Here is a 23,614-nt window from a genome sequence, read left to right as displayed (position 1 = left end):
GAGTAAATGCTGGTCACGCCTGGAGGCAGCTTTAACTTCTGAACTCAATTCTTCAAAAAATGTAAAACAGTTTTACAGAAAAGAATGTTTGTCATTAGCCTGTCAAGGCCATTTCCTCCTTGTTTTCTTGGTGCCCTTTTCAACAAGCATATACCCCTTTATGTACCTGTCAGCTGTCCTAGATATGTACAAATGGCAGAAGTGCTGGTACTGGTTTGCATTCTGCTGTTTCAGGTAGCTCAGTCACCTCGTGGGATGTGAAGATGTGCATATGTAGCCCTTTTTAATGGCAGTTCATCAGCAGTCTTTTGTACCAGTCCATTGTGGTTGGTATGGCCATACTAATGGTTACTCCCAGTAGATTACAGCAGTGTGGCCACCTTAATGAGATATGCCATCCTGAATGAAAATATATGGTAGTTCGAGATACTCATATATTCATGTAGAAAAAGGCCAAAGTCTTTAATGACAAATTACTAGGTTATTAGAAAGATTAATCTGTTCATTGCTGGTCCTCCACCATCCCTGCTGATTTGCCATCAACCATTAACATAATGCAAATCCCCAAAATATTTGGTGCAACTTGAATGCATCTGCTTCTCTCCCAGCCATACTAGGTGCAGGGAAACAGTTCATAAAGAACATTTTGTTCACCACAACTTCTGGAAAACCTTACTACACTTTAGTGCAAATGTGTCTTCATTCTGTAGTATATCTTGATGTTTGAATTTGCAGATGATTTAACATCCCTTCAGCATTCATATTTTCTTTGATCCCCTTGCTTATTAAAAAATGCAAATCTAAATTGTATCTTATTAATGTGCTTCTTTGTGCTAAAGCTGTGGGGGGTTAAAATCCCAGCTTTGGTAACATATCTGGATTCTTAATGTGCAAACTGCGAAGAGAGCTAGACTTTCTGCAGGCCATATTTTCTAATCAACTGTTATGAAAAAGATTTTTATTGTGCTTCTCTTTCTTGCTCTCATGGAATTTACAGAAATAAAAAGAGTAATGACTTCATTGTTATACAAAAAATATTTTCAACCATGGATAGAGATTCTTACTAATTTGCTGCAATTTCTCAAAAATGATGATGGGGACTTCTGGATGAAAATTCAGAAAAATATGTATTTTAAATATATGAAAGCCTTTTAGCTGGTTGATTTGAAGTAAACAGTAATTTTTTGTCATGGACCTAGGGCCTGGGTTTTGTAGTAGTAAACAGTGGTCACTCATTTTTCCAGTTAAATATAGTAGCTTTTAGGTACTGAGTACATCCTTTCACTATATAAAAAAAGGCAAATGCTGTAAAATTACTGATGCATTTAAGGCCATTAAACTGCTCCTTGTATTTCCTTTTTGCACAACTTGACCTATCCCTTTGCCCTGGTAAAAGCTTTCTCTGCATGTTTAATGGCTTTTTTCTTAGTGTTACGGCTTGTTTTCTGAATTGCTTCTTATGCATCTGCTTAACTTGTTGGGAATTTGGATGCGTCATTGTCACTTAGGATTCTGTATTGCATAAAAGTGTTACAGCAAAATGGAAAGCACCTGTGAGACTGGTTAAAAGAAAGTAGGAAAATGTTAAACTTCATTTGATGTAGTGCCATGTTACTTCTTTACAACTTACTTTGCAGCAAGCTTTACATACAAATTGAGCTTTTCCAGAAGCAGTCCAATCATTTCTGACAGGACAAGAGGAAATGGCCTCAAGTTGCACCAGAGGAGGTTTAGGCTAGATATTAGGAAAAATTTCTTTACTGAGGGAGTGGAGAAGCATTGGAACAGGCTGCCCAGGGACGTGGTAGAGTCACCATCACTGGAGGTGTTCAAGGAACGTGTGGACGAGGCATTGTGGGACATGGTTTAGTGGGCATGGTGGGGTTGGGTTGATGGTTGGACTTGATGATTGGTTCTGTGATTAATGAGTTTTACAGAAATATTTGGATAAAGACAAACTAGAAAAGTTCACTATTTCATTTTTTACAGAAAGGCAAATACTACCTAAGAATTATTCTTAGGAAACAAATAGGGGAATTTTAGCACATGCAGATTGACAGTAAATTGTTGATTATAATAAACTGTGCTTCCCTTATTTTCTCCTTCCTGCTCTTGCTCCTTCAGAAGCCTGAGGGATCCAGCTGTGGAATCAAGATGGCATGGTCTACCATAATGTGGAGTGGATACCCTGTTATTGACCTTATTCTAAGCTCTTGCAAACTCAAAGAAGGGAACTCTTCTAAGAGCCATTCTAACATAGTACTAGCTCTATGCTAACACTTTAATTTGCCTTGAAAAGAATTACTGATTATGGAAGGACAAAGTGCTTCATCCAGGAACTAGATATCCTTTGTTTATAGCAGGGCTTTCCATAGTTTTGTTTTGGGGGATCATTTAATGCCTATGGCCCTCATCTGAAGGCCATAGATTACATTTGGTTTGGCGTGGTATTCCCTGATCCCATCTCTTTTCAGCTTCCTACGACTCAGGGGCTCAATGCTAAGCAGACTGACACTTCTTCCAGAAGCCCTTCAGAAGCGGAAACTGATGCTCCTGGCACTGTCCCTTCACTAGCTTCATGAGATTTTATAGATGAATAGGAATTGCTAAGAGAGTGGTTTTGGAGCTCCCCAGGCTCTGACTGACTGACAGCTCTGCGCAAATAGGGCTTTGGGGCTCTGATTAGCTCCTCTAGTCCAGTTGTTTTCACTGCTTTCCTGAATAGATAGAAGAGGCCCTATTATCTGTAAGGATCAACAAATCATCTGGTTTTGTTGAGGACAGTTGCTGTGAAAAAGTCCCTTGCTGATTTGACTGTAAAGTCCACGTTGTGGAATTCCTTGGCTTGCTGGGTCCACAGCCATGTAGCACTGGGGATCATGACTCAGGTATCGTCTTTGCTGTGGGCAGTGCATGATCTTATCTGTGCTGTCTTGCTTCCTGTTGTTGAGAGTCCATCTGGATTTGCTGTGTTTCTTCAGCTGTATCACATTCTTTATAGCAGTAGCTTTAGCCACTGTTGTCCTAGCTTAAACAGTTTACCCCTATGTTGACCAGAAGAGAGAGTAAGAGAGATTCTAGCTTCCTTCTTAGGAAAATAGGAAGGAAGGTAAGCAGTTTCATGCATTTGAGATTCAAGAGGTCCTTATTTTATTCCTCCTGGTGGTTGGATACAAGTTTAAGAGGGTGATGGGGCAACTGGTGGTGGATAGGTTGTCCTAATCTGGTGGCTTTGTGGTCTCTTTTGAATAAGGATACTTTGCTCATAACCTGGGGCTTTGAAGCTCTAGAGATGTGAGCGCACATTGGAAGATCCTGTTTTTGCCATAGGTGGCTTTAGTTACTTTTAATAGAAAGGCTATCCATTTATGTGTTTGATCATAAATGAAACAACAGTAATAAAGTTTTGGCCAACTTTGCTCTGTTTCAGAGTCTGATTTATCAGAATACTTCTACTTCTCTGGGCTGGTGTGGTGAGACAAAGTCACCAGAAATCTGGTTTAACTTCTCAGTTGGGGTGAAAGTTTGTTTTCCTTCTCCAGAGTAGCAAAAAAACAACCGAAGAGTCCTTGATGATCTGTATGTATTGGAGGTGAAAAGACAGATTTTTGACTTTGAGAACTACTATTCTCCACTGATAAAAGATCGTCCAAAAAGTATTCAGCATAACTCGGAAAGCAATTTAAGAAGGCAGTTTTAAGATGTTTGACCTCTAACATACGGTACATTATCACATGACATGGCACAAAAAAAAAATATTAAAGATTTCAAATAAAATTGTGTCTTGAATAGAAAGGAGGAAAACCACACAAGAAATTTTAGGTTTCTTTCCTTCTGATGGCCTGAAAATACTCCAAAAGCCTGATGAAATTCATTTTAGAGTACTTAGAGAAGCTGAAGCTGTCACAATACCATTAACAATTATCTTTGAGAACTCATGGAAGAAAGAGGGGATCCCAGGGGGCTGGGGAAAGACTAATATAGTATCTACCTTATTAAAAAAAAAAAAGGTATATATACACACACCGTCAATAAAATAAACCTAGAAAAAAGGCCCAGGGAATTATGATCCAGTTCCCAAACTCAGTGCTTGGAAGGATGATAGAATAGGGTATTAAAAAAATTGATTTAAAAGCATCCAGGGGATGTAAGGTGATAAGGAGGGTCAGTGTGAATTCATTAAGAACAAATGTCAAAGCAGTCTAATGTCCTTTGTGACATAGTAATTGTCAATTGGTCTGAATTGTAGAATGTGATGTTTAGGTTAGATATTAGGGAAAAGAAAACTAACTTTAAGAATAACTAGGCACTGTACATAATACCCTGGAGGCTGTAGCATCCCCTCCAGTGGGACATATAGACAAATACTTTGCAAAGGATGGGCTCAGTTTGGCTTGCCACAGGAGGATGAACTAGATAGCCATTACAGTTCCTTCTAGCCTTGAATTTCTCTGATCTTGTCAAGATTTCACAGCACCATATAGGTTTTGAACTGCTCAGTAAAATATTTGACAATGGGGCTTTCCTGAATTTATTCATTAGTGTTTGTAGTTGGAAGGCACAACATTTTTTTCTGCCATTTCCTATGGAAATTAACTGAGTTTTTTTCTCACATATTCACATACACTGTGTGAATGTACACTGTAGTCTCAGGTAGATAACTTTCATCTGCAGGCAGTTTTTCGTGTTCAGATATACATTTGTGTAATGGCTCACCACATGCAGGCCGGGGTATTATTTTCAAGTATCTCTTTGAATCAGCAAACCTTTACATCCCTATGGAGCCTGTTGAGTGACAGTGAGAGCTCTGGCTATATGGATCAGATTACAAGATCATTTACTGGTTTAATCCATTTTTAACTGGATTAAAAAAAAAAAAAAAAAGAAAAAACCCACCTCTGTTTGCACTATACATTTCACTTTGTCCAGCATTTGAGCAGAAGATCCCAAAGTACAAAACTACTGTATCGTGGATTCCCGCAGGTGGGAGCTTTGCTTTTGTGTCCTTTCTTTATGCATTCTGCAAGAGCATAAAAACATGAACTTTTTTCCGTTGTATGCAGCTAAAATATAAAAACAAGTTTTGCTTTAATCTTCACTGTTACAGTTATCTCATTCCTCTTGTAAAATAATGAGTGAACACACCCCGTTTGGCTTAAAGCAACAGATCTGTATCTAGTTAATTTGTGGATAAATATGGGTTTCTGCTATTGATGTTTCTTGATCCACACAAAGTGGTTATATTAATACTGAAACATTATTAATCAATAGGTAGCTCTTTAAAAATACATCACTAAGACTAGCCAATTACCTTTAAGTATATATCAAAGGCGACAGAGCAATTTGACTTACGCTCATGGTCCATTAGAGAGTTCCAAACATTTTAATTATAAATATATTTTTATCTGCAGTGAAACTTACAAAGCAAATTTAAATTTCTCATTCTGGCCTCAAAAAAATTTAAAAACTCAAAACTGATTCTTCAGTTTTTCAGTTTTTTTTTCATTCAGGAAAGTACAAAAATATGCTTAAATTCATCTTAGTCTCCTGAATTAAAACTAAATAAACTGTGTGTTATCTCATATTATTTTTAAGATAGTCTGCTCTGTAAGATCACAAAAGTAAGTTATAAAGTCGATTGTGTCATTGAAGTGTATAGTTCTGTTTGGTTTTATAACACTAATTAAGTCTATTGGCTTTCAGTGAAATTGCATTATTTCCCCCTCTACCAAAGGAAAATCTGACCAAAGCATACAATCTATCTGTAAATCCTCAAAAATACGTTCTTTATTCAAAGAATAGAACCTTTTTTTAAACCTTTTTTATACCTTGCTGAAAGTTTATTTTTTATGTTTTTTATACCTTGCTGAAAGTTTAAATACCTGTTTGAAATACAAAACCTACTCTGACCTATTTATGGACTCGCTACTGATGCTTCTACTTCTGCTTTAGGAAAGGAATGTGTTGGCTGAAGTGGACTATTGTGTTGTGTTTTACAAGCATATGAGAAACTGTATATTGTCCTTTGAGATTATCATACCATTCTTCATATAAATTTCCTTATTTAAGTAGACTGTTTCCCATCTGGCTCATGTCCCTTGACAATCACCCAGCATAAGCAATCTACGGAGAATAGTGTGAGGTGTAGCTGATTGTCATTCAATGCAAGTGAAATCTTTAGGTGAACATTAGTCACTCTTTTAGACATGTTAGCTTGAAGTGGAAGCAGTCAATTATAGAGTAGAGGCTTTATGGCTACATTATTACCATCATACTATTAGGTTTTCGGCAGTAGCATTCTGTTTGATCGATCCATGCCAAGACATTGATGGATAGTTTTGTTCGTCAGTTGTCAAATATGTGGAACTTTTGTACTTTATTTATTTACTGGTGTACTACTGTACTGTGGATGTCTCTCCTTTCTACATCATTCTAGCTTCAACAGCTAATCATGATTAATTTTATTTTAAGTTTTGGTGTTGATTTAAATAGTGTTCTTAATCTTTCTTTCTCATGCTCTTGAATTACAGAGGAAACTATACTATTGTGTTGGATGTACATTTAATCGGATGAGTGAAAGTTTCAGTTGTATGAGGGCCTTGGAGAGCGAGAGTTGTTGCTGATTGAGAAATGCATGTGCATGGTGATATCCAATGTGTAGTGAATTTTGAGATTCTGTTCTCTCCTCAATACTTCTATGTGTTGTGCCTGTTTGGGGGGTTTGGGCTCTTTCTTCTTTATTATTTTACGTCTCTCTCATACATCACAATAATTTTAGAACATCACTAGCTTCAAGATGGAGGTTTAATTTAAGTCACAGGCTTTAATCTGGGTACTATTTTTTAACTAAATATATGCATTTGGAAGTATATTCAAAAGTAAAAATACTGCTATTGACACTAATCAATAGGTGTATAAGCAAATTCTTTTTTGGTTTTGATGGGTATGAAGAACCATGTAAACACAAACAAAGTGCAAATATACATAGGGTGCTGTTAATCTGTCTCCAACAGGACTGAGAAGAAACTCCTTATCAGCCTGTTTGTGAGGGGTACTGGTTTTAAGTACTTTAACCTTCTGCCAGGATTTTCCTAACAGTGTTACTGAATCCATTCTTTAAGAAAAAGAGTGGAGAAAAATGGGAAACTGGAATTCGCCAAAGTTTTCTGCTCAGTTTGGTTAAGCATCAAGATGTGCAGACAGAAATTAGCAATACAAAGGCTTCACGCCCATGCTGCATCCATAGCTTCAGTGACACAGAAAGTCAGAGCAACTGTCATAAACTAGAGCTATGTTTATGCAAGGAAGTTTAAGGAGCTGTAGCCTCCATGTTACCACATCATAGAGTGATCAGTGGGCTGTGTTATGTGCCAGAGGAATGACTCTACCACTGTACAACTATCGTGCACTGTACAGTTGCTGTCTCAGCAATACTGTACTGGCTGCACCAACAATAAAGGGAATGTGATTACTATTGTTAATATCAGTGAATTAGTATTTAAAACCCATCCTTTTAGGTCAATACTGCACAAATGTCCTAGCAGGATGAGAGTTGGGATGTCAGTCTCATAGTTTGGGTTCTTGGCAGAAGTAACACTTTTTACCTGATTAGGAGTGTTAGTATTGGAAAAAAAATACACTGATTTGGGTAAATGCTATAGTTTTGATTACAGGAGTTTTGATTATACACTCTTAGTTCATCTCTTATCTATGTCGCTCCAGTGCCTCTTGGACAGCATTACTGATGCTGGATAGCTATAATTCTCCATTCCAGAACTGGCTGCAGTTCAGCAGTGTGCGTGTGTGTGTGTATGCATGTGTACGAAGTGACTCTGAATAAAATAGACTATTTAAGTGTAAATAGTGTTGTCATTTTACTTAGTGAGGATCACTCCTCACTAATTAGGAGGATATTCATTTTACATTACTGTCTGAACATTGAAATAATTACTTTTAGTATAACACTGCTTTTCTCTTTCAGTTGTTTTTATTTTACTGCTATGTACGTTTGCATTCACATATTTGTAAACACATACACTAAATAAAAGCCAATGCATCCCATATGTATTTTAAGAGTTAAAAATGGAGCCAAGGAGAGTGTAAGCTGATGCCCAGTTCATGGTAGCAGTTAATCAAATGCTTAAGTTGATTTAAATGGGTTTAAAGCACAGGCTGAATTAGGGCATAAAACCTGGATCCAGGTTCATTCAACTTTGACCCAGAGTTTACTGAAGCAAATGGAAGTCAAAATACTGTGTTCAGTGGGCTTCGGACTGGACACTAAATAACAGACAGCTGAGGCATGGGGGCAGTACCTCGAAAAAGAAGCATGAGTGCTACGTAGTTAACAGTGAAGTCAAAATAATTTGATTTCCTGCTTGCCTTTTTTCAGGAAGAATCACGTTTGGAAAAAAAAGAGGAGTTGGACATTAATAAGAAATAAGTAAAGGTAAACTACACTTGCTCAGGGAGAAGGATCAGCAGAGAACAGGGGAAAGACCAGAACAGAAAGAAGCCTTCTGTCCATTGCCACATGTCATACGTGGCATAAGTGGAAGTGAAAGGGGATTTACAGTAGGCAGTGGTCTAATTTATTAAATAACATAACAATCTCAAGTTAATAAACCCCCAGTTGCATGTAAGTAAGTGACATACATCATACACAGCTGCCTGACCTTCATTTTGTACTGCTTTATCTTCTGCACACACAGTAGGATAGTGACCATCATTAACATTATTAAATCTCTAAGTTGGTATCATTTAAGTTACTTATTTCCAAAGTATCTTATTTCCCTTGTTCCATTAAGTGCACCTGCCTCAATGCACACATCTCCTCGATCATTGGCTTCTGAAGTCTCAGCAATGAGTCCTAAGATGAAGTGAGCAGCAACACAGGGACTGCAGCTCACATAAGCTTCTTGAAGCTGATCCACAGCAAATCCATGAATAGACAGGAGTTACCAGCGTTGCCCTCCTCACATTATGGTGAATTTATTTGTATTCAACAGGATTGCACTGGGACCAACTGATAGAGAAAAGAAGAGCAGCTGGTGGTGGATTAATGGAATGAGGCTGTTATTGTTTGGTAGGTAGGCCAGATAACTGCCCCAAATGGTTTTCACTAGCAGCAGGGAAAGGGGGGGTGATTCGGTGCCTCCACAGCTGCTGTGGCTTTTGCTGTTCTCTGACTCTATTGCTCTCTCTGCTGCTATGATGGCAACCTTCGCCCCACCCCTACTGCTGCTGTCACTAATTGAGCATCTGCCCCATTTCTGTTACTGCTGCTTTCACTGTGATTTTAGTCTCATCTTTTACTTGTGCTAATGTACTTTTGTCATGACCACAGAGACATCTGTGTCTACCTGATAGGAGAAGGTAGAGCTTTCCTCTTGTTATGCTGGAGAGAGTATGTTTTCCCACTCTCTGCTTTCAAATGTTTCCTGATTTATCCCATCAGCTGCTGTTGTCAGACTTGATTCACAATCACTTCTCCATCCCTGTCCTCTCTTGATTTTCTTTCCAAAAGAGTAATACTGCAGAATAAGCAGGATAATTTTTCTACTAAGGTTTTATGTACTTTGACTCTTTTTTCAGGTTATAGCCATCAGGAGCAAGCTGCTGTCATAGATAAGCTAATATATACTCCCGCAGTAGACAGTCAATGCCTGTAAACCATCCCCACCTACACTGGTATTGCTTGAGGCTGGAGTAAGCTATGCTCCAGCAACTCTTGAATTAACAGGTTTTGTCTGTCTGTAGCGATCTCCTGAGTACAACTCATACAGTAACTCTTGGTCAATGAATTTTTTGGTAATCTCAATTTTTTTTTCAAATCTGAGAATAAAATAGCCTAAGTTTAGATATCTAGAAAACATGACTTATGAAGAAAGAATTAGTAGATTGGGGAGGACTAGCTTAAAAGAAGAGTGGAGTGATGGGAGAATGACAGTCTTCAAGATGTTAAAAAGCCATTGCTAAGAGGAAAGGAGTAAAGTTAGGAAGGAAACAGAGGAATTATGTTGCAAGAAATGATAGTTAGATGAGATACCAGGAAAAAATTTTAATAGGATGCATAGGTAATACTGGATAGCTATTTGGAGAGGCTGTGGAGTTACTGGAAAACAGGTTAGAGCATAGATTAGGCAGATAATTAAGGTGGGAAGAGACCTTTGGAGGTCATTGAGGTCCACTCAAAGCAGGGCCAGTTTCCACGTTGTAGTCCTGTCCAAACTCTGTTTTTCCAATTTGGCTGCAAGGATTAATATGTAAGACTGTATCAAAAGGGTTACTAAAGTCAATGTAAATTGATGCTGTGCTCTTCCTCTGTCCACTGAACCAGTCATCTCAATGTAGAAGGCAGTCAGGCTTGATTTGACCTTGGTAAATCCATGCTGACTGTTTCTCATCACCTTCTTGTCCTTTATGTGCACGGATGTGGCTTCAAGGAGGGCTTGCTCAATAATCATCCCTGCAACTGAGGTTAGGCTGACCCACCTGTTATTCCCTGTATCCTTCTGTTTGCCCTTCTTGAAGATGTTTGTGACGTTTGCTTTACTTCAGCCACCAGGCAGTTCCCCTGATCTCCAAGACCTATGAAAAGGAAATCAGCTTCACAGTGACATTGGCCAGATCCCTCAGCACCTTTGCATGCATACCCTCTGGTCCTATGGACTTGGGTATGTCTAAGACAGCATCAGGATTTGTTCTGGCTATAGCTAGTCTTGCTGTGGGGCAAGAGGGTGGATTATTTCATGAAATCCCTTCCAGCCTTGTGATTCTAAGATCAAATATGAATGCCAGCTTTATCATGTATGAGGCCTTGTCTTTCTAGAATTTCCTTCCTGCTCTGACAAGCTCTGCTTCCTTGACATATCCTTTCTCTGCTTGTATATAAATGCTGCAAGTTTTTTAGGCCTTTGGGCAGACCAAAGTCTGCCCAGCTGAGGAGCACAGAGAAGTCTCTTCGTTCCTCCACTGTGCATTTATCCATCCGACAAGCTAAATGGAGTTCCCAGTTAGACTTTTGAGGAGGAGTTTTTATATCTCATGAAAAGAGCTGCTGTGGGTCATATTCACCTCTTATTTAAAAAAAAAAAAAAAAAAAAAAATCCTACCAGTTATTTTTTACTTATGTACCATTTGCTGAGCTTCTACTTGTGCTTTATCCATGGACAAATTTCATGTGACGCCCAAATTTGGACATGTGGATTTATATTTTTGTTCCTGATACTGGAGTTGTGCCCATTTGTATGTACATTTATAGTCTAAGTTGAGGGCTTTCTCAGCCCTTTTCCTGTTGTGCCAGACAGTATTCATGTTCCCACCTTTGACCTCTTTCCCTTTGGTTCACATATTACTCTTTCTTTTGATGTTGAGAAAAAGTGTGGTTCTGTATTTGCAAAAGCACCACTTTACTTTTTTTTAATATAGCCTAACACTTTTTACATGTTCACTTCCCACATTTTATCAGCTTTATTGCTTAATGAAATGAAAAAGTAAACCAGAAAAATACAGCTTTATTGACAAAGCAATTCTTGGCATGTAGTTGAAATGCTAAAATATGTGTTGGAAAATTTCAAAATATTAAACCCTAAACCAGACCCTATGTTTAAATTTTATAGCATATATTATGGCTGAGACTGAAATAGGACAAGGTACAAAAAATTAATAATCATAAGCTTAATAATTTGCATAGCCAAAAATATATAGTTTATTAAAATGCTCTAAAAATCCCTGTTATTAATTCAAAATCCAGTTATAGTTCTAAAGGTTTTCTGAAAAAAGTTTGCATGTTTTGCTTGAGCCTTTGTGAAAGTTCATGTCTTTTAAGTGTCTTTTCTCCTTCCATCAGACATATCGTTCATATCACACTGAGCTCAGATATCTTAGAATCAGCCTTAAGTTAGACAAAAACATTTGGATTATTTCTCATGCTTATTAATAAATAAATAAGTAGCTATCTTGTGAAATGAGACATGAAGCCAAATAGTATTGAAATATTCTGTGTACATATACATGCGTGTATACAAATGTATCTGTATGCATCTATATGAGAAAGATCTAGGCCATTTTAAAGTGAGAATATACTGTGCTGTCAGTGTATATAACTGTAGAACTCCTCTGATTTTGCTGCACCAATATAAACAAAGCAAAATCTCATGTTGAACTTAGTTTCAACAACAGGAAGCTAGTGTGGTTAGAAAAAATACTATATTCAGAGCCAAAAACCTTTCCTCGTCCGAAATCTGTGGTTATTTCAGGTTTTAATGTCATAGCTAAGAGCATATCTGGCCCCTGCTTTTCTGTAACTGGCATGATTTCAGGAATAAAGCAGTTGTTAGCGAGCAGAGAAAGGACTTTGGAATTTCCTGCACTCCTGCTGTGTAGATTCAAATGCTAAGTTTAAATAATGGATGAAGCTAAGATTATTATAATTGATCATTGTATGATTTATATGGAGTAATTATAACTAGGTTGAGAAAGAATTTTCAAAAGCTAGTTTCCTGGTAGCTAGAGCCATTAAATAACAGTGTGCTGCCAAAACAAAAATTAGGTGGGAACGTAGCCACAGAGTTCAGAATGTCTGTCCTCCACCTGATTTATAACCACCCTTATGATGACAGTATCAGCGGTATTTTCTTATTAGGAACAGTAAGAGCTGTTTGAATTGTTTTTCTTATCTTTCTAACAGAACTCTGCATTGTTTTAAGCTTAGTCAAGCATAATAACTGGAAAACTGCAAAAATCTGATGTATAACAAAACTAAAAGGTGCAAGAGGTTGAAAAGGTTAATTAAAAGTGTAATGATCGCATTTACTGAGACAGTCCAATTAATCACTTTATTCCAGTGGTCATGTGATACAGAAACCATTGCTACAGATAACTGATTTCTAGCACCAGCATACATGGTCTGTGTTCATTAGAATGTGTATTTTTCTACAAGTGGAAATTTAACTTTTTATTTCAAGCTGCTTTTATTTATTTGAAAATACTTTAAAATAGTAGCTAATGTTTAACCCTGTATCCTCACATGATACTTTCTCCAGCTATACTCCCTCTGAACAGTATGGGACCATTGCCCCCTTGATACTTGTAGTCTTACAGCCCCACGGGATGTTTGCTTACAGCTTAATGGGGTTGTAGGTATAGAAGAAATAAAGCACTAGAAATACATCATTATGTAATGTGAGCTCTCTGAAACAGTGTATATGACCAACAAAGTGAATTCTCAAGTGTCAACAAGCACATCTAAATGTAATTTTTACCACGTCAACTGGAAAAAGGCAAAAAGAACCTTGAAGGATCAATTACAAGGGTCATAACCTTGTATTATCTGATTTGCTATAATATTCACACAAGCTTTATTGGAATGGAACATAAATTTGAAAAATAGTGAGATTAGAACAGATTGCAATGCTAAAGCAAAGAGCTAGATGCTTTCTCCTGGTTTATTTTGCTGGGGCAGCACTTTAGAGGGAGCCCATTATAAGCAGGAGAACAGTAGTTATGTTAACATGGTAATTAATCAAGTCTGAGGAAAAGAGGAAACAAGTTGTGAATTCAATTCTGCAGTAATAAAAAGAAATGCTGAAAGTTGCCCTGTAAATTGGCATGACTTTGGTAAACAGTCCCTCACTGTGTCTTGAGAACTTGCATGCAGTAAATCACTTCTCATGGCAACCGTGTAGGTTTGAATACTTTCACAGGGTTATTCTGTATTTCTGTGTGTACTAGTTCTTTCTCAATTCTGTTGACTGAGTATTTAGCTAATAATGAAATACTGAACTGTATAACATGAGAGCATATGCAGTGACACATTTTCACTTTGAATATTTTAAGGGGAAATTAATTAGAAGAACTCAGCAGAAACTGTGGCAATAGCCTTCCACATCACAAAACCAGCCTCTGACTCAGTACGGAGCATGAATTGTGTATGGAATGACTGAGATCACTCCCTCAGAAAAAAAATATATTCTGTAATATGGTCCCAGTCATGCATAATCCATCCCTAATGCTAGTGCAGTGTAGATACGTTAAAATGACCTTTACAGCCTAAAACTCTTTAGGGTAGAACTGAAATCATTGGTGTAGTAATGTGAGAAACAGTGACTGGATCAGTTTGCAACAATTGGAAGTGTCTTTGTTTAGCAGCCTCTGACTTTATTCATACACTTCTGCCTCTTACGTGAGATACCTTGGACAGAAGTAAAAGCAGCATTAAAGAACCAAATTCTAGAATTTAGATTATTGAAAATTCAGAATAACTGTAGTGCATAAAATGGATTTAACTATGCTGGTGTGAATATAATGCAAAAGTGCCGTCCCCTGTGCCATGTGGAAAATTAGGGACCCTGGCATAACCTTTTGTTAGATTTATAGCAGAAATGAAAGGTGATAGATCAGGATATTTGTGCGAATGAAGACAGAAAGAATTTCAGCAGCAGACCACCATGTTGTTAACACTGTGGAGCAGGGTTTTCTCTCCCTTGCTGCTCTCGCAGAACAAAAATTTAAACCAGTTCACTGTAGGGTTGCAAGACTTTCCTGTTACATAACCCTTAAGTTGAGCAGATGTCCCTCAGCCAACCCACAGGGCTCAGCCACCTGTTTTTCTGCTCAGCCTTTCCCCATTCCTCCCCAGAAAAGACTGAAAGTACCAAAGCAAATCGTAAGACATCAACAAATATTCAGCATAGGCATTTTCTCTTGCAGTCTTTATCCGTAATGTCTATTAAATGCACCAGGAAATGGTCAACTAAAGGTCTCAAGATCTAACTCTAAATGGAGACAAGAGTCCTGATAAGTATTAGAGGCCAGATCCAGTGAGGAACTTGGGCAATGCAAAATGCAGCATGAAGGGCATGTGGCCCTCTTAGTAGAATTAAACATTCAGAAACAGACCAAGAGATAGATTTAGGCATGTAAAGTCAGGAGCCCCTGCTTCCAGGTGATATCTAAAGATGCCCAGAATCCTTATAAAGTGCATAGGGAATACGGTGTAAAAAAAAACAAAACCAAAAAAACCCAGCCCCAAACCACCATCAAAAAACCCTGCACAATAGACCTCTAGATGGACAATAAGAAATACAGAAATAGATTTGCTGGAAGACTTTGAACCTGAGGAGCCAGATTTGCAGCCTTAGGCAGGTGCATCTGTCCACACAGCAATCGGTGTATGCTCCTGGTAGTAGAGAGCCACTCTCCTTTTAACGGGCACCTAATAGAAGATGTGATGGTGCTTTAGTCATTAAGTTAGTGATCAGAATAGTCTTTGAGGAACTGGGATGCCTGTGATCTGTGCTCTTCTCTACGGGTTTTCACAAAGCCTGGGAGTCTACCCTATGGATTAAGCAGTAGGTTGGTCTGGAAGGAAGGGGAGGAGCTGTGGTATAGAAAGGATTACGTTTTTTTAGAAGGGATTAGAAGAGGATAGCACAAGTGGGATCATACCTCTGCAGACTTACAATTAAGGGAGTCATATTCAGGAAGGGAATCCTGGTTTCCAGTCATTGCTCTTGTAAGAGAAATAACTCTTTCCTGGGTGCAGGCCAGAACCCAGCAATATGCCTCCCAGAGAGAGCTCTCATCCTTGGGCTGAAATATCATGCTCTCTCTTGTGTTTTGCAACATGTGCTATTTTCTGTGCACCTTCTTGAGAACACCCAGCAGTGATATGTTTGAGAACCCTTCTGGGAAACAGGAACAGCGGTTCTGAGTCTCCAGGTAAGGGAAGGCAATGAACCAAAGTCTCCTAGATCCCAACTGGTGATTCGTCAGTGGAGTCTCATAAATACAAAGGCCAGGGTATTTTGAAAAAGAATCTGGGCATAGCAGTTATGCAGAACGTGGTAGTGATGAACACTTCCAAATCATGTCTGTTGGTTTACACTAAGCAATGTAAATGTTCTTGATCTCTACAGGGCTTGGACAGGAGATAGTCTTTACCTCCTCAGGTGGATTTATGGGTGTATTCAGAAAAGAATTCTAGTGACCTGTGGAATTTGCATTCTCAAAGGCTTGCATGCCCAGCACTGGGGAGGACTGACCAGAAATGTAAAATCTTCCAGCTTTGGTCTCAGGAACCTAAAGTCTCAGTTTAGTCAGTTTTGGTTTAGGTCCTTTTGTTGCTCTAGCCGAGGGTGTGCTCTTCTGCACACAGGAGTCAGTCTCAACATCCTTGTCACCTGGTGTACCTACTGCTGCCATCTATTGTAATTTCAACGTGCATATTATTGTATTTTGTAGTACTCTGAAAGCCCTGGGTATAGCTGATAATGTATTAGCTTTAATTTTAAAAAGTAAAGCACCTGCTTATCATGATTATGAAAAAGGTTTGAAGTAGGCCTGACTGTTCTCTAAAGGCTGAGTAGAAGACAAGTGAACCTCAGAATAACATGAACATGTATGTGCATCAGTCTCATGATTTCTCAGGGATGACTTGTTTTTTCTTTGCCATTTGGGATTAGAAATAATTTGTCCAGGAAAATGGTAGTTTATTTGAATCCGTTAAGATGCAGATGACAATATTTCCCATGGTTTCCTTATTTTTTTAATCCGTTCTTCTTACAAAGCAGAAATACTTTGGTGAACCCCGTGGCAGCACTTTTGTTAAAGTTCGAACATGATTCTCCTCTTTATTCTGGTCATTTTTTGGTTCCTATATGTCATATTCTGCACCTGCATTGAAGTAGACCCATACCCGTGTGGTCACCTCTATCACTTTGTAATTTTGCCTTCCATCGCATTAACATTTACTGCTCTCTTTACAGCATTCCCTTCACTAAAAACTCTAGAAAACCTACTAATGCTAATTACTTGCAATGGTAATTGTAATTTTAATGGCAACCTCAGTAAATTGCTTTTTATGTACTGTAAGAAAATTGAAAACTAATTGTCCATTTTGCTGTTTAATAAGAATCTTATAGAACAAGTAATAGTCCTTTCACTCCTTCCATCTAGTGGGAGCATGAATAAGAAACTACCAATACCCACTGAGAATCCCTTCTTGTGCACCATGGGATTAGCAGGAGTTGAGGAGACAGCCAAAGGCTCAGTAGGTGCAGAAATGAAATAGAAATGGAAATGCAAGGAAGATGAAAGATTAAGGTGAAGAGACTGTGAAACAGAGTGAAGCATAAGGAAGATCACACAGGGCGGAGGAAGCCCTATTAAAACTTTAGAAACCTCTCTGGATGAAAGACTGGAGTGTTTGCCTGGCTTATTTCTGCTGTCGTATAGGAGCTTGAGTCCAGAACTGTTGCAGCTGTGACAATGTTGGGCCAGGGTGTGGGGGATTCAGGACATAACAAATATCAAAGTGGTAACATCTTATACTGTAATAAAAGGCCTGTTTTTTCATCGGTAGAATTTATCAGAAAAACATCTCACCTTGCATGCACGTGTTAACATGTGCAGTAGAAGAGCTGGTGATCCATGTAGAGGTAAGTTAGTATCAGTGAGCCAATTATTGCTGCCCCAGAGTTTTTGCACATAGTGTACAGCAAACTGCCTGGTGGGGGGACGTTTTTAGGCATCCTAACTCTATGGATATTGGGAGCTGCTCCTTTCCCACCAAGACAGCAGCTCCTGGCTCTGGCTGTGTTCTGCCATGACTCTGCCTGCACCACACCAGGGTAGCACCCATAGCAGCAAAGCAGCTCGCGGCTGCTGGTGACTTCTGCTGGGAGGCAGCATCCTGGTGGTTGCAGATCTGCTCTGCTGGGCCCCTTGCCGCGGGTGGGAACCAATGCCTCGCGCACACAGGCATGAGGCATCACTTATCACCTGCCTGGAAGTAACTCACCTCTGAGTCTGCAGTGATTTGGCAGGAGCAGAGAGCTGCATGGTTTGGCAGAGATCTCCAGAATGGGCCCAATGCAAAGCGGACTTGGGAGGGAGGAAGCTCTGGGTGGAGAAATGGTGGTGGAAAGGAATTGTTACTTGTCCCAGGCTGCTGCTCTGACTGCCCTCAATCCATATCCAAGAGCCCCAAGAGAGGGGGGAACTGAAAAAGGATCTCCTTACAGAGACCTTTCCCAAAGGATGCTGGCAGGAAAAGTAGCTCTGGATTAGATTCATTTGCTCTTAACGTAGTCAGTACCTAGTAAGAGCCAAACTCCTGCCTGTCTCAATAATTTAAGCTTTGCAGAACAGAAGCTGGGTGAAATTTTGACCTTATGTATTACTGCTGCGCAAGTAATCCTCAGAAACACTCTCAGTCTTGTTAACTGTTTGTAGTTACCACAGGATGTAGGAATAATTATGTTGTACTTCTGCAAGAAAAATAAAGCATAAAGTGTGTTGTGGATTGTAAATTTTGCATTAAAACATGATTTAAAAGCTTGGGAGAAGCTGGCATTATTGAGAAGAGTTGGTTTAGACAGTCTTGTTTAATTCAAATGTGGTTGATGCATATCTCTTATGTGCTGTATGTTAGCCTTGGTTTTAAAAGGTAGAAATAATTTGTATAATGTGATGATAAATATGTCAGAAACAATAGCTAAAGACATATGTATCAAAATAGAAAAGGCAAGTGGCAAGTTACAGCCAGGGGTAGTTCTAAAAAAAAAATAACAAACACCAAAAGACCTGGTCCATGTTCAGAGTTGACATGTAAAGGAATGCAAGTCTTGGGTAGATATAAATTGTGTGAAAGATATGAATGAGCGTAACTATTGCTTATGAACAATTTGGACATAATTCAACTTTCATCCAAGATAACTTTCACTGCCGTTTGTGTGGTCAGTGAATTGGCTGGTGCTCTCTTTTTTAAAGATTGATTAACCTGTCCCTTTTGATTTTTGAGGTGTTCATATTCACAGTGCTTCTTAATTCTGTATCAGCATCGACTACATTTTGGAGCCTTAGTGGAAAACATGCATATGATTATCAGCAAAGAGGTGCTTTATTACATCTTGGGTTTTCTTTTAAAGAATGCTTTCTAATATATCATACAGTAAGCTAATGCCTGTTCATATTGAAATGCCCCATTCAGAGCTCTTCCATGGAATCTTCTTTTAAAGAGTGGAATGCAGCAGTTGACTCCCAGGCACAAATAACCATGTAATTACTCTGCAATCACATAGTAATTAGCATGTACTATTCATATATTGCATAATTATATGCCCTGCAGATTACATAGTAATTATATTTGTACTAAACATATAATTCTATATACTGTATAAAAAATCCTTTGAGAGTTCATAGTTAATGTTATAGTTGTATAATACATATAATATAATACATTTGATATAAAATTGTTACAATTTTATGAGAGGGTTGTATTTTGGATATCTCACCTCTTCTGCATCTGGTGTTGCTTAAAGTGTGGTAGGCTGCTATTATAAGAAATGTTTGGCGCTGTTAATTTAATAGTCAAATGTTGCATGTTTATAATTTTGTAATTTGTGAAGATAAGAAGCAAGGAATTGCGGTTTATTGTGCAAGAAACTGGGATTGGGAAGGACTTGGAGTGTGGATGTTAAATGTACAAAGGTTAAATGTATGACCCCACTGAACTTAGTTACAGCATATCGCTAGAGTGAAAAACAAATCTAAAGTTACTTCTGCATGATTTCTGGATAGGTAAGATATATGGGATAGTAGCAGGTGATATATTTGTATAATGATGTGAAGTGTGTGCTAGCACCAAGGCCCATCTTGGGCACAGTCAGTTCAGGCAATTGCAGTACCTCAGCACACCATGTCAGCCAAGCTGCATTATCTTTTCCTGCCGTGGAAAAAGATAAAAGGTTGATGTCCTGCTCTGGGAATGGGAGGCAGAGCGGTAGGAGAATGGAGAAGAGTGGTATTGAGTTGTAGAAGGCCCTTGGACTGAGTTTTTGGGAAAAGGTGGAAGATCTAGAAAAAAAGCTTTTTTTAAGACTAACTTAGAGCTTTAGATTGTTTGAGATGTTTTATCTTTGGCCAGCCGTCCTAAGAGGTTGCTGCAGAGTTCTGCAAAATGTTTTGTTCAGCTTGCAAATTCTGTAGCAATGGGAAGTTAATGTATTTTCTTGGATCTGTGATGTTGGCATTCCTAATATCCAAAGCAGCGTTACGATTGAATTTTTCATTCTAATGCCAGTTGCCTTCGTTTTCAAGCAAAGCATATATTGGGTTTTAATATCTGGATAATGTATTGCAAAATTAAATGTGTAATTATAGTCTTAACTTTTATCTGAGTTTAATTTTTTCTATAACTTCTTGTAGCGTGTGCCTGTGTGTGTGAGAGACATACTCCTTGTTTTAAAATGTTTCTTTCACAGCCAGTTTTTTAATTCTCTGTCAACTTTTTCAAAGCTTGTAAACTTCGTAAAACTTCCAGGGTTCGGGTGGCATCTATAGATCTTGTAAGAATGTCTTTAACTAAGAATGGCGCTTACAGGCCTTGTGGGTGGCCTTAGAGAGCTCATAGTCATGGGGCTGCACCCGCTTTCCTTTCTGTCTGGGTGGGCTGTTTTCATACCTCAAAAACTGTAGTATCAGGCATGTGGCTTTTATATTCTGCAGGGTACATAAATTACATTTAAATGTTGTTACCTGGTGTAGACACTGAATGTCATATATACTGTTAAGGAAAAAATAAAAAATGTCAGAGCTTTACAAAACCGGAGTTAGGAGCCCATGTACTCACAGTATTCTTCTGTGATGGGCCAAACGCATCCCTTCCAATTTACCAGCGATTTTAATAGCTTTTTAGTGAGGCCAAGTCTTACTCAATATTCATCCTGCATGTCTGCTACGAAGACGATGAAGTACAGCCTGCCCGGTGTAATCGTCATTTATTTGCCAGCATTCTGACCTTAATGCATGCCTGTGCTCTTGTTCACTCGCTAAACCATTACCCTAAGAAACACGAGGACTGGTCGCAGTTTCTGGCACTGAAAGTTGTGTATGTAACAAATATATAACGAGGATCTCATTAACAGTGAAATAAACACAAACGTCAAACCACAATATAAATGTGACGCATTTCTTACTGCTGTTGTGTTGTTTTTTCTAGTGGAGCCAGTACTTTCAAAGGGGAACAATTGCTTGGATGCAGCAAAAGCTTGTAACCTAAATGATACCTGCAAGAGGTTCAGATCTGCTTACATAACCCCCTGCACCAGCAGCACGTCTAATGAAATCTGTAACAAGCGGAAGTGTCATAAGGCCCTCCGGCTATTTTTTGACAAAGTTCCCCCAAAGCACAGCTACGGGATGCTCTTCTGCTCCTGTCGAGACGTAGCCTGTACAGAAAGGAGACGGCAGACTATTGTTCCTGTGTGTTCATATGAGGACAGGGAGAAACCAAACTGCCTGAATTTACAAGAATCCTGCAAGAAGAATTACATCTGCAGGTAAGATAGCACATGGCAGGGGAGTGATTAATGAGGTGCCAGGGAGAAATTTTTGGTACTGCTGGATTTTCCAGGACTGAAGGTCAGACTATCCACTAGGGAAAAGGATGAGTCAGGGAAAAAAGCAAACACCTCTGACATCCTTAGCAGAATAACAAAAGCCTGCATCTGGTTACAGCATGTGTCTTCTCCAAAACTGTTCACAGCTACTCCCTCACATGACGGAGGAATCTTTAAACCCCCAGTTTAATTTTTACAGATTTTTATTGGAAACATTTTCTTTAGGTGTCTCTATGAAATGATGTCTCAGAATGATTTTTATGTCCCATTAATGACCAGGTGAAAATAGAATTATTCATTATAATGGGATTTATTTTCATTGTAATCTTACGTGTGAGCACTAATAACTGTGAATACAAGCCACATGTTGGACTTCATAAATGGTCACAATACACAGACTACTTGTGGGGTTTTTCTTCATTGGAAAAAAAGGAGTCCACATTCGTAGACTAGATCCCACTGTCTTCATAGAGCTGTTTTAGCCTTGGAATTGTTTTATCTCCCCTCCCCTGGCAAGAGTGCTGGGCTCATACAACTGGAGGGTCATTGATTCACTGACCTAATTCCTAGCCTCTTTACTCTGTGTGTTCAGCCTGGAGAGGCAGCGCAGAGCACTGCTTCACAGGACAAACCGGGTCCCTTTGCCTTCAGCGAGTTCCCTGCAGGTTGTCACACAGCAGTGGCATACAGGGCCTCCTCTGCCCTTAGGAAAGGCTTTATTCCTACTTAGCATTGGGTATGTTTATATTAGAATGTTGTGCTAATGTCATATTTATGAAGTTATTCCCAAGAATCTTGCTCATTTCTAATGTGTAAATTCCTTGTAGATTATCCAATTCTGTGAATTAGCAAGCAAGGAAATAAACACTATTGTAAAATGTCAAGGACACTGGAGATATGATATAAATCTTAATAAGTACTTAGATGTGCCTGGTAAAATATTTACCTTGAAGTTTGTTTATGAGATCTCCACTGCTGGTCTTAAGTGTTTAGCCATAGCACCTCAGATGTGCCCGAGTGCTGTTCAGAGGTGAGGAGGCGAGCAGCGCCCTACCCTCCATGGCTCAGGGGAAATCTGGAGCCAGCTTCCTGCTGACTCCAATTAGAGCAGATTTAAATCAGAGCAGGGTTCTCATTTCAGTCCAGTAACTTGCATTCAGCACCTTCATAGCTAATGCTATTGCAGTTTATGAAAGCTGGATATACGTAGTCTAAGAACCACCTGATTCCATGTTGTGCCATTAGTCTTTTTGCTTATATATATTGTCTTCCTTATACACAGGTATTGTGGTTTAATCCCAGACGGCAACTAAGCACCACACAGCCACTCGCTCATTCCCCACCCAGTGGGATGGGGGAGAGAATTGGAAGGGTAGAAGTGAGAAAACTCATCGGTTGAGATAAAGACAGTTTAATAGGTCAAGCAAAAGCTGTGCACAGAAGCAAAGCAAAACAAGGAATTCATTCACTCCTTCCCATGGGCAGGCAGGTGTTCAGCCATCCCCAGGAAAGCAGGGCTCCATCATGCATAACGGTTACTTGGGAAGACAAACGCCATCACTCCGAACGTCCCCCCCTTCCTTCTTCTTCCTCCAGCTTTATATGCTGAGCATGATGTCCTATGGTATGGAATATCCCTTTGGTCATTTGGGGTCAGCTGTCCCAGCTGCGTCCCCTCCCAGCTCCTTGCTCACCCCCAGCCCACTCGCTGGTGGGGCGGTGTGAGAAGCAGAAAAGGCCTTGACGCTGTGTAAGTACTGCTCAGCAGTAGCTAAAACATCCCTGTATTACAGCACAAATCCAAAACACAGCCCCATACTAGCTACTACGAAGAAAATTAACTCTATCCCAGCCAAAGCCAGCCTGGTTAATTAGTAAAGTTACAATATCTTTACTGTGTTTTCTGCCAAACTTCCAGTGTGTTACGGTGCCAATGAAATGGGAGAGATGATTTTATAGGGAGACTTCTTTCTATTATTCAGGCTGTAGTATTCAGGAATTGCTTAGTTAAATTAACACCATTACTTCACTCATGACTGTGTTTTCCTTTGGTCAGCTTTGATCGAATGTTGTCTCAGCAGCTAAGTTTTTAATGGCATTTTGTTTAATTTCACTTCATGAACCTGGTGGTGTGCTTTCTCCATTGCAATGCTGCAGAGGAAAGCTTGGTAAAATCTCTGCTCCCGTTGCCCTAAGTGGCAGCCAGCACT

General features: G+C 39.1%; 1 protein-coding gene across 1 annotated transcript in view; it reads left to right on the top strand.

The window, feature by feature from the left end:
* Positions 1 to 23,614, top strand: part of GFRA1 (GDNF family receptor alpha 1) — a 143,220-nt gene that overhangs the window by 68,761 nt on the left and 50,845 nt on the right. The window contains exon 4 of the mRNA XM_059821344.1: positions 21,005 to 21,344. Coding sequence (XP_059677327.1) covers positions 21,005 to 21,344 — 340 coding nt within the window. The remainder of the gene's footprint in view (positions 1 to 21,004; positions 21,345 to 23,614) is intronic.

This window comes from Gavia stellata, chromosome 9 (genome assembly GCF_030936135.1).
Source record: "Gavia stellata isolate bGavSte3 chromosome 9, bGavSte3.hap2, whole genome shotgun sequence".
Classification (NCBI taxonomy): Eukaryota; Metazoa; Chordata; class Aves; order Gaviiformes; family Gaviidae; genus Gavia; species Gavia stellata.
The sequence above is the reverse complement of the archived record's forward strand: the minus strand, read 5'-3'. Positions and strand labels throughout refer to the sequence as shown.